The sequence below is a fragment of the Sturnira hondurensis genome, unplaced genomic scaffold, assembly GCF_014824575.4.
Source record: "Sturnira hondurensis isolate 20B ecotype Veracruz unplaced genomic scaffold, ASM1482457v3 Scaffold0024152, whole genome shotgun sequence".
Taxonomy (NCBI): Eukaryota; Metazoa; Chordata; class Mammalia; order Chiroptera; family Phyllostomidae; genus Sturnira; species Sturnira hondurensis.
In genome coordinates, this window is record NW_028096783.1 from 3177355 (window position 1) to 3192860 (window position 15506).

At 46.0% G+C, this 15506-nt stretch overlaps 1 protein-coding gene across 4 annotated transcripts in view; it reads right to left on the minus strand.

Annotated features, from left to right (window-relative positions):
* The window catches only part of NTM (neurotrimin), a 941634-nt gene that overhangs the window by 105885 nt on the left and 820243 nt on the right, over positions 1 to 15506 (minus strand). For all 4 annotated transcript variants that reach the window (XM_037038185.1, XM_037038186.1, XM_037038187.1 and 1 more), the window contains one exon: positions 12663 to 12788. In XM_037038185.1, the coding sequence (XP_036894080.1) occupies positions 12663 to 12788 (126 nt within the window). The remainder of the gene's footprint in view (positions 1 to 12662; positions 12789 to 15506) is intronic.

Below are 15506 nucleotides of genomic sequence, written 5' to 3' on the forward strand. Positions count from 1 at the left end.
TCTAACAAATCCTGATTCTCTAAATAAATAAATAAATAAGCCTGGGTTGCTGCGATCATTTTTGAAGAAAAGAGAGCTAACCCACATGGTCCAACAGCTAGCAATAAATCAGACACCAGCTAGTTTCTAATATTCTACCTATTTTCTAATAAACACATGAGCAAAAAGTCAGATGAATAACACTTACTGCCCCCAAACGGGCAATAATGGAAACCAAACCAGAAATGCGGGACTCCGTCTCAGCTGAGCCCCACCCTCACTCCTAACCCACATTACACCCATTGGCAGGTTCTGGCAATTTGGCCTTCTACATATCTCTGTGTCTCATCTGTTATTCTCCACTCCTGCTAACTCATAATCTTGACATTGACCCTTTAATGGCTTCCTAAAGGTCAGGCTCTTTGCTTTGGATCACAAGAAGGGTTGACCTTGCTGACATCTACAGACTGTCACCCCTTCACCCCAACCTTTCAGGTTCAGAAGAAAAGGGGTTTCCATCCCTTTACTCAGATACAGGCTGCAGCTGAAACATGTGAGAGGCAATTTCACTGTCTTGCACCAGGAAAAAGAGACTAAATCCAACATGCCTTGGGCCCCTTGCTGCCGGCTGACCATACAAAGTGTGACCCTCTCTCTCCCCCATCAATGACACGCAGCACCTGCATTCCTCACCCCTCCCCACCTTCCAGGTCTGACCTCTGTGCTCCCTGAAACACTTGCTACCTAAGTACCACAGTCCCCTAGACCCGAAGCCTCTACATTGAGCGTCACCTGAACTGCCCTCATTAATTGAATGCAGCTGTTTCTATGGCCTTCTCTTCCTCAGCAGCTCTCTCAAGAAATTGCCAGGCTGCTTCATTTGGCACTGAGGTTGGGGTGGTGGTCCTCCTCATTCCCAGGATCACTTGGAAACCATTTCTCTCTCACATCGTAATTGAAAACCCTTGCTCCTTCCAGTCGTTGCCCTCTGGCAATGCTGCATTGACCCTTCCTCTTCCCTGTGGCCATTGACTGTTGTGCTGAACGAACCCCTCATGATTCTTCGAGGGCATTCAGGCTTCGCCCCCAGCCTTACGCATCCCTAACCTCAGCCATTCGCTGAGGAAACTTCAATGTTCCCAATGATGATGTCAGACACCTGCACCGTCAACTACCTGTCCCTCTTCTCCACGGACCTTCCTCTCTGCTTCAGTCACAGGCAACCTCTCAACATGTCACTCTCTAGAACCTGAAACCACTAAGGGACCACAATTTCTGATTTGAACCTTGTAACTTACCTGCATTCTTATTCAACTTCTCACACTATAATGCCACGATTACTTTACTCACTCATTTATTAAGCAAACATTTATTGGATGCCTACAAATTGATAGACACAATGCTAAGCACAGATAAACACAGTGCAGCATGCTCCTTGCCCTCATAAAGTTCACAGTCTATCAAGAGGAGGGCGGGTATTACATAAATCCTCTGTTGCTACACAGCCTCCCTGTGATCCTTTAACGTGCCAGGCATGTCCTGATTGGGTGCTTTTCTATTCACTGTTAGCCTTACCAAGATCACTCCTGCTGGGGCATTCTTTCTTCACCAGACTTTCATGAAGTATGTTCCTAATGGAACCATCCCTACTCTATTTGAGATTATAACCCCCCAGTCTACGGCCATACCACCCTAAACACGCCCGATCTCGTCTGATCTTGGAAGCTAAGTGGGATCGGGCCGGTTAGTACGTGGATAGGAGATTACAACCTCCAAACACTGCCTGTTAATCTCTGCCTCTTATCATAATTATTTTTCCACCGCATATACCATATAACACATTATAAGGTTTACTTATCAACAGGCTTATTTTCTGTTTCTCCCACTCGAGCATAAGCTCCATGATGCCAGGGGCTTTGTCTGCTTTGTCCATTCATGTATCTCCAATGCCTGGCTCAGTGCCTAGCAGTAGGTACTGCATAAGGGTTATCAAGTAAATAAATGAATCCGTGTATGAAGAATCAAAGCTGTTTTGCCGAGTTTTCCTGGGGGCAAAATTCATGTCACCTTCTCTGCTTAACTCCTTTTCTGGGATGGTATGTGATGGAGTAAATAAATCAATAAAGGGAGAAAGCCACTTGTCCTACTCTATCATGCAGATGACTGGCCAAATAGCTTCCACCACAGTGACCCCGGTGAACCATTCCGTAAAGGGCAAAGCAGTGATGCAGGGAATGAAAGAAGGAACACAAGGCCTCCTGGGCTGCAGATTAGTTAAACAGGAGGAGTCCTGAATCCATTACAGAGGAGCGATAAAGTCCAAAGTCATTCACTTTAACTCTCTGTTAGAAGAGGGAAGAGGAATTTGCTTTTCAGGGCTAGGGAAGGAGTGAGCAGAGAGAACTTGGTCTCTGTTGGAGAGAAGTAAGAGGCTAAGGTGACCTTCCCAGGAAAGGAAAGGCTGCATCTCCCTGACCCCCAAAGCCAAGGCAATGAACAGGCTGGCTGTGCAGTGAGTAGTATCTGGAGGACCCGTGTGGCCTAGCCAAGGGGAGAGCTGGAACCTCGACTAGAAGAACCGGACAGGCATTCTGCTCATTCCTGTCCAACTGCCCCGGCTACAGCGGCAGAAGCATTTCACAACACGAGGGAGACAAAGCCAAATACCAAGAGGATATGTAGAGAAACTGAGTGGAGTCTGATAACAAAAACCATACCCTGAAATCCAGCAATTTCTTTCTGTATCTAAAGCTGTTAAAGTGTAAAGCAACCTAATAATAACAATAAAAGCAGAGGACATGCCGTTGTATGAGTGAATGATAGTATTTAACATGAGGAAAAAATAAATCAAGTCAGAGAGCAGCTGTATCACTGTTGCAAGCCATGGTCAGCATGGAGGGGGCCAGGGCAGAGAGCATGAAACCAAAAAGGCAGGCGCAGTGGGAGGAAGAGAACTCACCTGAAAACCCTCTGTGCCGGGGCATTGTCCTTTGTGCAGAGATATTCACGGACAGATCCACCGGAAGGAGCCTGAAACTATCGGGTGGGTGGAATGCTCAACTTGGTGTCCATCACCTGGACAAGAGTGTGGCTGGATTTGCAAGAATACTGTGGGGAACAGGATGATCCAAGGCCCTAGTCTGGTAGGAGGTCTGACCCAGAGAACAGCCATGTCCCCAAGATCTAGAGCCACGATTTTCAACCTCTTCTACCTCATGGTACACATAAACTAATCCTAAAATACTGCCATATATATATATATATATATATGTGTGTGTGTGTGTGTGTGTGCGTGTGTGTGTGTGCATATTGCTGATCTGACAAAAATAGGTGTGATTTTTATTCGTTCACACTGGATGACTCTTGTTGTGTTTGCTGCTGTCCTTTTTTTTATTTGACAACCTAAGGGAAAGAGGTCAGTGCCCCTGACTAAACAGTCAGATACTACATGTCTCAAAAATTCTTGCAGCACACTGGTTTGACATCACTGATCTAGAAGAAGCAATGGGTTAGAAATCAGGCAGGAAATCAATACACGTTAATAAAGTGAATCTTGGAGTAAAAATAACTTGGATCTAAATTTTGCCTTGGCTATTTAACATTTGTGGGCAAATTGTTCCCTAAAACCTCAATTTCTTCATTGCTAACATAATGCCTACTTATTAGGGTGCTTGTGAAAACTCCATGATATCATGTGTGTAAAGCAGAGTGCCTGACACATAGCAAATACTACACAGCAGACATTCTTAAACTTGAGTGCACATCACTATAACCTGGGGAACTTGTTAAAATGCAGGTTTCCAGGACCCACGCTGGGTCTCAGGTATAGAGAAGGTGAGGCTGCTGGTCCAGGGACCACCCTCTGAGGAATTGCTAATAGCACCGAGGTTCTTCACATGTGCACTGGAGACGCTGCCTGGGTAGTGCTGCTGGCGGGGAGTTCCCTGTGACCTTGGCCCATTCGCCCAAAGTCTCTAAGCCTCACTCCTTCATTGGAAGAGCAGACTAATCACAGGGCCTGACAATGGATGCAAAAAATACACATTCCTGCATGTAAATGTTCAGAAGAATGCCCAGCACATTTTAAGCACCTAAAAATTGTTAGTTATTGGTCTTTTGGGATGATCAAGACTCTGGTTAAAATTTAGACTCTAGGGAAGAAGCAATGCTCACAGGTCACAAGATGCAGGATCCAAAAGTAGGTACACAGTCAGACCAATACACTGAAGTCCTATGACAAGGATATTTTGAATGGACGTTTTCTCCTGGATCACATGGCAGTTATGGCAAATCCTAAACATGGAACTCCCCCAGCCTTTCCTTGCCCCATAGGGGTGCTGTGGGGGGAGCGGGTTGCTGTGGTGTGGGTGGTGACACCGTCTGTCATGGGTGCTCCTCTGAGATGTGGTCTCTGGGCTTGGTGGGGGGGGGGGAGGGGGCTGCCATTTTAATGAGCCTTTGCATCTTACTGGGCCAGGGCTGGTGAGCATCTGTAGGGAAGATGACATAATCTCCGTGCTTTTTTGTTTCCTTTTTTTGTTCCATCAAAACAGTTCTGCATGGTAACGGTCGCCAAGTACCAGCATAAATAGCCGAAGACTCGGGGGAGTGTGGGGGAAGATGCTGTTAGCAATGTCTGATTTCAGCAGCCGTCTGATTCTACAACATTTTTCAAGGGTTTTTAAATAATTGGGGAAAACCACAAACAGTGTCTGTGGTATGCACTCCTGCCCTTGGTTTCTAGACTGAGGTTTGATTTCATATGTTCTCAATTCAAGCACATTGAACTCATTAATTTCCCCACTAGTCTTTTTATGATTTTTCTCTTCTTTGATGTAGGGAGTTTCACAGCTATGATATTGCTTTAAACCAGAACATAAATATTAAGCTTACAAAAACCCTTATTGACATTGGCAAATTTCACCCTAACCGTATCTATCTAGCTATAATTTTATAGTTAAAGAGAATTAGGAAGTTAAAGAGTGATCTGCAAATGCCTTCCTTCGATTTCTTCTTTCCCACCTTGGTCTGAACATCTGTGCTTAAGTCACGGGCTTAAATGGTTTCTGGATCACCGTGCCCCATGCTCGAGCTGGCACCACAGGTTCATCTTTATCACGACAAACTGCTTTCCCTGTGGAGGTTGGGCCCCCACTCCCAGGCAGTATGCTTTGCTGCTGGCCTGGACAGGGGACCTGCCACCTTCCATTATGATGCAATTATTTTTCTCCTCCACCATCGGTGACCACTGTAATATCTTCTACATTGGCAATCATTTGGCCCTCCTGGGGAAGCCACTTGGGGTACTCTGGGAATTGTAATCAAGTACCTTCATTAATTAGAAAATGGTGGGCCTCAGGGAGGTGCTGATTAAGCACCTTTGAACTATCTATTCATTCTGGCAATTGACCAAGCTTGGGCTTTTGTGAGAATTAAACCTTTTTCAGATAAATAAATAATAATTTCCTCCCTATTTGTTTTTGTGCCATGAATGGGAGTGGAGAGGAAGGAGCTGGCCAAGGCTATGGAAGCTAACAGTGTTGGGCACCTACTATGAGTCCTTAGGGGCCCAGCACTTTGCATTGGAGAGCACATTGAATTCTCACCACACTCAGGTTATTATTTTTATTTGCAGATGAAGAGCCTAAGGCTTGGTCCTAGGGGTATATCAGAGGGTGAAGTGAGGGGGCAGCTTTTTCTTGACAATTCCTTTGATGATTTGGGAAGCAAATGGTCCACAGTAGAGAATGTGAGGAGATGAAGCTCCTGTGTCTTACCCTTTACTCATTAAAATTGATTTTGTTTTAAATTATGGACGAGAACAAGTGATGGAAAGGAAAATGCTGCATCTACAGATTGCGTACTTCTTTTTCAACAATCACGAACAGGGTCTGGCGCTGTACTCTGTGCAGGGAAACCATCCAGCCACGGGATGGTTTGACTAGTCCTGCTCCCTGATCCCTGGGACACTAGGGGGGCTGATGTTAGAGATGTATGTATGCAAAGCGGTGTGGGACCTAAAGAAAAGGGCAACTCACTCTGCCTGAGGAAGGTCATCATCAGGAGCTTCTCCGCGGAAGCCTTTGAGCACGGTCTTAAAACAAAAGCAGAACTTTATCCAAAAGGTGCATGCAGGACAATGCTCCAGGGGGAACACAAGGGCAGGTGCAAGGTGAGGGTGCTGAGTATGGAATGAAGGTCAAGTTGTTAGTGCGACTGTAGTGAGTGAGGCAATCAGGGACCCAGACCAATCCATTAAAGCTCTACTTGCCACACCGAGAAACAAGAACAGAAGTAATAAAGAAGTGCATTTTCAGAGAGGGTTGTCCCTGCCTCAGGATGACCCTGCTAGTGAGCAATGGAAGGGAATCCAAATTTGGTTGGACCTGCCTTCAGAGCCCATCTCTTACAGACAGGCCACTGTCTTCTCTCAGGCAGCCTCCATCCATAGAAGCGGAGTCACTGCAGGTAGCCAAAGCCTCAACGAAAGGCCAGACCTGCCCAGTCTTGAGCCTGACGCAGGAGAATGAACAGGCTGGAAAACTCACACCTGCCCTCAGGAAGCAAGCAGATGAATAGAGCTGACACGCTGGCTGCTCCCCGTGCCCACATCTGGGATGAAGTGACAGAAGAAAGTTCCTTCTGTCATTTGCCTCTCCTGGATGCCTTCCGCCAGCAGAAGACAGGCAGCTGGCAGCTGAGCAGGTGCCCAGAACAGGGTGCCTGCTCTCACAAACAGCAAAGGGACTCAGGTCCGAAGCCTTCCTTTCTTCCTCGGGTCCTGTTGCCTGAGAACTTAGGAATAACGTCCATGTTTCACAGCACGGTGGCTCTGACTGGAGAGTTAATTTAGTCATTGAGTCCTCTCTCGGCTTACTGCAATAAAGATTTATAGCCTGCATCGATTAATTACAGGGCAATCTAACCAGAGTGAGACTCCAAGAGTTGTCCAGAGTTGGCATGGATAGAGATCTTCTACAAAAATCTTTTTCTTTCCTTTTTTCTATCAGTCCTTTCCTGCAGGGTGGTTACCCTCTGTGTGTAAGGTGATACTATCGGCTCCACTATGTGTTCCTTCTCTCCTTTCTCTGGCTCTTTCTGCTGGAGAAATTTTTCTCATCTGCTGTCCTAATAATCCCCGTGCCACACGGGGCCCTCGGTGCTGGTGCTGACAGGCTGCTCATTAGTGCCAGGGTGCTGCCGTCAGCCGATGGCACGCCAGAGCTCTGCTCCTGACACTTTTTCACAGAGCTGTCACCGGAGTCATGGAGCCTGCCAGCTCTGGTTGAACTCAAGCTGTGATACCTCCAGTGCCAATTAGTGCTTCAGTGTCCTGCTTGGCTGGGGAGGAAGGCCTGTCATTGTGACAAATGGGAAAATGGGTGGGAGTGTGGCAGGGCCGGGAGAGAGCTCAGGGCATGGGCCAGTAGGAGAGCCTCCATCCAAGGGTCATGCTGTCCTCGCCAACTTGGTGTCTTTGAAAACTCAGAGAAACAAAGGCGGGGACAACCAGCTGCCCACTGGGCCCCTTCAGTACAGCAGGAGAACTGAGGGGAAAGAAAAGAGGTCTGGCCACTGAGGACAGTTGCTTAGTCCTGCAGGTGTGGGCAGGGATGGTGTGTGGAAGTGTCCACTGCGCACCCTGGCTCCCGGGATCTTTGTGTGGTCCTCGGGGAAACCAATCCATCCATCTCTGTTCCACCTCAATCCACACACTGTTGGGAGTGGGGAGAATTTTTAAAATGTGACTTCTCTTTTTTGTATGGATTTCTTTCATTGTATTTTTTAAACCCCTGAGCACCAAAACTTCACATATACAGTTGAAGTAACTCTCCCTGGCAACATCCAGGGTGATGTTGCACAACTCTTGGGAGTTGCAGAGGGTTTAGGCATAGGTAGGGTCAAGAACAGTAAAACACCCAAGGGCTCAAGTGCCCCAGAAAGACCTGACAAAGAACAGGCCAGAGAAACACACACATCAGGAATGTGACTGCAGAGAGGCAGAGATGAGGGCAGAGTGTGTTCACTGAAGACCCACCTTCAAAGTCACTTGTGAGTCTGCTCTACTTTTGCAAAAGAGAACTCAAAAAGGAGCCTCCTCTTGAAGGAAAAGCCAAGCCCTGCCATGGCAGGTTTCTCACTAGGGGAAGTTCAGGAAAGCCTTGAAGATCCTGTTAAGACCAGAGAAAATGTCCTGAAGACTCACCAACAGAGTTCAAGCAGGAAACACACCAGATCCCAACAGCAAGATCAAAGTGGAAGAGAATTTCTCCTGAATCAGGATGAAGTCTTTGAACTGGGTGAATGGGCACGGCCCTTTGGGGTCCTGGCACAAATAAGTGCTTGCTCACTGAATCGACAAGTATTTCTTGAATGTTTTCTAGGTGCTGAGCATTGTGCTAGGAGGTGAAGAATCAAAGATGAATGAATACAGGCCCTGGTCTCAAAAAACTCATGAATTAGAGATCAGAGCATGTCTGTAAAGAGCTTACCAGACCTGACTGAGCCCCAGCCAACATCCAGGCACAAGGTGTTCTTCCAGTAGCCTTCGTGAGCTTTTTATTTTCTGTGTTTCATTTGACAGGAGAAAGAGGGAGGGAGGTGCACCCAAGAGGGGAGCTGCATCAGGACACTCGGGGACCCCTGATTCCACGGTGTTGTGGAACCCACACATCAATGATTGGATTCATGTGTTCACCTGAGTTTTAGGTTTGGCTCCCGGGAATGTGGCAACATGGGAATCTCAGCCTTCTCTTTCAAGAACAACAGAAACTGGAAACAGAAAAATTGGGCGTGAGAATTCTTTTCTGTGAAGAGCAAGGTCCTAAAAACCATCCTTTAGATACATTTAAAGAGATGGTATTCCTGTTTATGTAGGGAAGACCCAGAGGAATCAAGAACATTCAAGGTACTCTTTTGGAGATAGAACCACTAGAACGTAAGGGCTTTGCTAGAGTAAATCCTTGTATCCCTAGAAGAGGACAAAATACAAGGCACAGAATACAAAACGCAGCCATGAAAGGAGAATGTGGGCGCTCTAAAGCAGAGTGTGGGTGTGCTGATGGCACTCTGGCCCTTGGAGAGGTATTCTAGCACTTACACAGAGCTTGACAAAGGGCAGAGAACACATCCCTGTGGATCAGGACAGCGTGAAAGACAGCAAGATGGGGATATTTCCTTTAGAAGACCAAGGCCCGCACAGGTGCAAGCAGCACCTGAATGTTCCAAACCAGGAGTGCACATGAGGGTGGGGATCTTTACAGAGGTAATGAACTTCCTCCTGAAACTCCTAGGAGTAGTAATGAAATGGGGAAAATGAAATGGGAAATGGAAACAATCGTGCTACCCGTAATAAAAGGTGGAAAACGACTTCTCAGGATCAATGGAAATGCAGAGAGGTAGCTTGGGAGGCCTTATCTCCCTCTTCATCTTGAATATGGACAACTGACATTTTTTCTAGCCTGTGTGAACTGCTAGGCAGACAACCCTAAGGCAAGCCTCCTCCTACCTGACAGTCACTCCTGGCTCCTGTATGTTGAAATGCACGAGCCACTACTAATAAAATAGTATTAACATTTCTGCATTCCTTCTTCCACATAAAAGGTAGTTAGAACTAGAAGTGCATATTCTAAAGTGGTTTAGCTTATTGCAAGTTGCAACACATGAGTTATGATGGAGGAAACTAGGATATTCAGACATGTACGGAACAAACAGATGAGTCTGCAGAGAGAAAATGCTATGAAATCATCCCAGTCACCAAAGGTGCTTAGGCTCCATCAGCTTTCCCTTCAGGAATTTCATGGGTGTGTGCTTGAGAATGGTCTTGATTGAGACATGATCTACCCACAAAGGATGGGACAAAGGATGGCAGCATCTCCCTCCCTTTGGAGCTCTTGCTCAGGAGTAGCATATCTTGTTCTCCAAGGAATCTCAAACCTGTCCTAACCTGTTTAAAACAAGCATCCTTTGGAAATACTTAGTGGGGAAAGATGAAGGCCTTACTGAGGTCTCCAGCCTCAGTTCAGATTTGGCAGCAGCCCAATGACATCTCTGATCTCCGGATAATCAGTCACTGGGAAAGCAGCATGCTGGCGAATCCTCAGGTGATTAGTTACTGCTTGGCATGTCTTATCAGTTTGAATACAGGAGAGTGAATCTGGGCCAAGGATCTGGAAAAATTGCTCATCTCAGTTACACTGATCCACAGGTAGATTCTGATTATCCTGCTCCTCTCCCCTTGATCCATCTTCCGTTTCCATAGCAGCTAAAAAAGAAAACCTCCAGTAAAATGGAAGCATCTGGCCCAGACTCAGGTCAAGTGCCCTGGGGAAACGAATCTGCTTGATGTTTCCAAAAATGGGAGGAGGAGTCTAAGGCACAACAGTGTGAACTTGAAGTGAATGGAGACAGCTCTGGTGTCAGAGGGAAGACAAAAGGGATCATGTGAAGAAGGGGTGGGGGGAGAAAAATGTGGAAAAAAAAGAAATTAAAGTGGAAACATTTAGGAGGCTGTGGGAGACAGCAAAAGCAAAGAACAAAAGAAAAAATCCTAACAGGGCAAGACAAAGGGAGAAGGTACATGGAAGAGATGAGGGAAAAGGAAAATCTCCAGGAAAGGACAAAGGCTACAGGAGGAGATGAGAAAAGACCTCTGACAGGAGACAGAGGCAGACCAGCAGGAGGGAGGGGCACAGGGCCTGTTGTCCTGAGGCAAAGCAAACCCACCTGGAAGGATGGGCATCCACAGATTCCAGAGGCACAGGATGCCCTGGCATCCAATGGCGCTGGGGACTCAGCACTGAGCAGTGATGGAGGGTGTGTGCTGATGTCTTAGAAAGTCTGTCCCCTTGCACAGCCCCTCCTTCAGATGTGTCCCAGGACCACATCCCACTGTTAATGATCTCACACACACCTGAAGCCTCCTGCCAGATTTTGGGCCAGTTCACACTTAAGGTCATTTCAAATCAGGAGACTGGCACAGACGTAAGTGGCTCTCTGATCCTTCTACTCACGGTGGTGGCCTCAGGAATGATGGCATGAGTAGGCTCCCAGGAATTCAGACCAAACACTGAAAATATCATGTTCTCCTAGAGGACCTCTATTGGGGCAAATTGTCAATGTCTGAAAGAAAGAATTTGGTATTTGGGGCCCACTCAGAGCCCCCGCTGGTATTTTAAAATGTCCCAGTGTAGTGGCCACAGAGATGCGTTGCCACATCAGGAAAAGAGGATGTCTGCCCCAGAGGGGAATGCACTATCAGTGGACAGAGCTTAGTGACAGCTGTATGGGGATTGTCTCCTGTGAAGAGAGATGCCTGGCCCCAGGTCACTGCTTTTCTGTAGGCAGCCCAGATGTAGTGACTTTCTGTTGGGCTGGTATAAAAGGCCAGTCCCCTCTCCTCAAAGAAAGAACATTTCTGAAGGATCCCTCAGCTTCAGAATTCCCCAAAGGTCAGCTGATGAGATATTCCACTTGACTTGAGCAATGCAGCTCCACTTCGCCAACTGCTTAACCCTTCTCCCTTTCCTTTACTTCCACAGGGGCTGGATCCAGGAGTACCTCGGATGAACTTCTCTCGTGGCAGTCACCTCACTGGGTCAGCTTTTGGGGGACCCAACCTGCAACACCTTGGAAACCACTATCACTACAATTCCTTTAAAATCCTTAAACATTTACTACTCAGCAATACACATATCTCCATGTGTACACCCATATGTATACATTAACTGGCAATAAGCAACAAATTAAGGATCTTTCTTCACGTCTGTGCTCCAATGTCACCTTCTCAAAGGCCTTCCATGACCAAATCTCTTTTCCTCCTCTCAATATCTACCGTTCTATTTTCTCATTCTTATCACCACCTGTTATATTATATATTCAGTATTTTGGTCATTTTCTCATGAGAATGTGAGCTTATGAGAGCAGGAACTCATATGCTTTGGTTCATTGCTGTATTCTCAGGGCTCAGAAGTGTGCCTGACCACAGCAACAATATATATTGAAGAACAAATAAAATAATGTAATGCAACATGAACAAAATTGAGCTTAATGATAAATGACATCTCCCTTAAATTCTAAAAGTTTAACGTTCAATCCATGGAAGCACAAAACCACACTTAGCCCGGTGTATAGAACATCTAAACATTAAGACAAAGTACAATTTGCAATTTAGTTATCTAGAGCTAATCACAGTAAAACAACAACAAATTCATAACCCAACCGATGCAGCAGAGACCAATATTTGGCAATGTCGAAGAAGCACAGATGCGGAAGTTTTCCATTTGGAAATACTTCCCTCATTTAAAGCTCTCCCTCATCATTACGTGTTCATGTTTTCCATCTCTTAAAGTAACCAGCTAAACAATGCCACCAAAGCCAATTGTCCCAACATCAAAAATGGCCAGCAAAATTCTCCCAGAACATCTTAGCATTATTGTATCCACCGGCACCTGGGATTCAGTTCCCAGGGACTAGAGAGAGCCTCAAGTATGACTGCTGAAACCTTAGAGGACATGCCTGTCTTTCCGAGAACACCAAAGTTCCCTGCAGAGCCACAAGCATGGTCACCAGGCTACCAAAAATGAAGGACCTGTGGGTGAAGCCTCCAGCACCATAACCTCCTAGCCATGGCCAGCAATTCCCCCAAACCCTTCATGACGCACCCTACCAAACGGCTCTCTTACCTTTCGGAGAGATGTGTCTCCAAGTAACCGTGGGCTCGGGTCTACCCGTTGCTATGCAGGTGAGGCTGATATTGTTCCCTTCATTAATGGAGATATCTGAAGAAATCTCTACAATTTTGGGAGATACTGTGAAGACAAAAACAGTAGGAGGAAAATAAATATCCTGTGAAGCATTTCTTTGTTGTCTTAAAATGATACTTGGCAGAATTGTCCAGGGACTGAAGCATAGGGGTGATAGAAATAAATAATGAGAAATTAGAGGAATTATCTTAAACACAAAATAAGCATCTTCCCTTGAATTTAGCTGCTATTTCCTCCTATTTAAACCCAAAGTCAGGAAGTGCAGGTGGGAACCAATTCCTACGCAATACTGCAGTAACTGTGCAGCTCACCTCCACCCTCTTCCTTTCTGCACACTCCCCACCAACCCCCACCGACACGTATGCACAAGTCGTTCTGCACACTGCCTTCAGAGTTGTCTTGCTGTAATGCCACTCTGATCCTATCACATCTCTGCCTAAACACCTCCAGCTGTTCCCTACTGCCCATCTGATAACATCCGCATGCTTTATCCTAGCACAGCCTGCATCCGGAATCAAGCATCAACCTAGGTCTCCACTGATATCCCCAACCATTTCCTCCTCAATGTATCCCCTCAATGATACATTGTATCCTCAGTGTATCATCCCCAATACATCATGTCCTTCTTTCTGGTCATTAAGCATCTGGGACCTATTATTTTATGTCCTTTCTAGAGACTCTTGGTCATACTTTACAATCCAAATCAAATGCCACTTTGTTGCAGGTTTTCCGACCCCTACTCCTCTCTTCCCTCCTGCACAACTCTAAGTGACTTTTGCTTCTCATCCGCATTCTCACAGGCCTGATGGTGAGTCAAAAAAAAGTCAGTTAGCCAGACATCTTTGGTCTTTTTCTCTGGCCCTGGAATAGATCCCTCCAAGGATGAAGGAGGTTCATTTTAATTGGTTGATTTGGGGACAGGACCCCACTGTGCTCAGTCTTCAGTCTGGGAGCCAGACATCCCTTAGGAAGCTATGTTCTGTTGTGTGTCTCCTCCTGATGTGACACAGGGTGATGTCTCCCAGGGCAGGTTCAGCCCACATCACAGCCAGCAGTACCTGTATGCCCCTGTCTCATTTGGGGGTACAGAATTAGGAGCAAATTGTTGCTACACATCTAAGCCTAATTCTCCAGCATGATCTTTAAAACTAATGAATGTGCTATTTGGTTCATGTGTGACTGCTCATTTGTCTGCCAACTGGTTTTTGAAGTAAGGGGGTCATTTGTTAGGTAACCCCCCCAACTCTGATTTGTGGCATTTATCCCACTGTGTTGTGGTTACTGGCTTAGCATCTGTCCACCACTAGGCCATGAGCTTTTTGTTGACCTGAGCCACGACTTACTTATATTTATATCCATAGTAAAAGCTCAACTGATATTTATAGGATGGAATTATAATGGTTGTTCATGGAACCCACCCTCCCAACCTGCTGCTTCTTTGGAACAACCTCAGAACTGGATTATTGACACACACTCTTTTGGTTCTACTAACAGTGGATTTGACTCATCAATTCTTTGCAGATGAAGTGGTGCCTCCAGCNCTTAGCATCTGTCCACCACTAGGCCATGAGCTTTTTGTTGACCTGAGCCACGACTTACTTATATTTATATCCATAGTAAAAGCTCAACTGATATTTATAGGATGGAATTATAGTGGTTGTTCATGGAACCCACCCTCCCAACCTGCTGCTTCTTTGGAACAACCTCAGAACTGGATTATTGACACACACTCTTTCGGTTCTACTAACAGTGGATTTGACTCATCAATTCTTTGCAGATGAAGTGGTGCCTCCAGCCAACTCTTTTAAGTTTCTTCGCCTTTGTTTCTTTCCTCAAACAAGCGCTCATCTGAGCCACTGCAGCATAAAATTTCAGGGCGCATCACCCACCCAGCGTATGATGCCATCTGTCCTGCTGGAGACCTGAGGTGAGAGGAACAGGAACTTTATGCCCTGTTGCAAGGCCAGAGTGCAACCCTCACACAAAACTCAGATTGGTTGAAAGTGTCAGCGCTTACCTTTCCTCTACCTGAATGATTAATCTTTCACTCCTAATTGTATTGGATTTCCTCCTTCACAAAAAGGAAATATCATGCAGGTATCTTCTTCCTGTGGCCTTCGTTCCTTTTCTTCCTTCTCCTTAAACTTTTATTCCATTCCCTTCCATGTACACACAACTGGAATACTCATTAGTAAGCATGGGTTCCCCACTGTTTCCTTATCCTCATGCCACTGATGCTGATTGTGATTACTCAGACTCTTCTCTTCAGCTACCTGAACCCATTGAAATTGTTCAAGGCCTGGCTGTGTTACCACACCTTCTAGAAGGTCTCCTGGGCGATCTCCCTAAGGACGTGACTTTTCCTTCCTGTGATCCCACAGCTTTCTTCAAAGCTTTTAACATGAACTCTCTTAGGTTACATTTGTCTTATCTTTCTTCTAGGCTACGAATTATCTGAATATAAAACATTGAGCAAGAGTCTTACTCATGTTTTAAAAAAGTTTCTTCCAGCCTGAATAGGGAAGGTGTCTTCCATAAAGTAAGCATCAATTAACCATTCGATACTTAAATTTACATCAAGCTTCAGGTAGAGAGGCAGAGTTACCTGCACTCTCACGGGTGTTCGGCAGGATGCGCACGAAGGAGCATCAGTGTGCCAAGGGCGGAAGAGTGGCCTTCGGGTCTACGACCCAGGACTTCTGAGGCATAATATTGCAACGTAAGGCCACGTCATTTTAAAAGCTAGATCGACTCTTCCGGGAC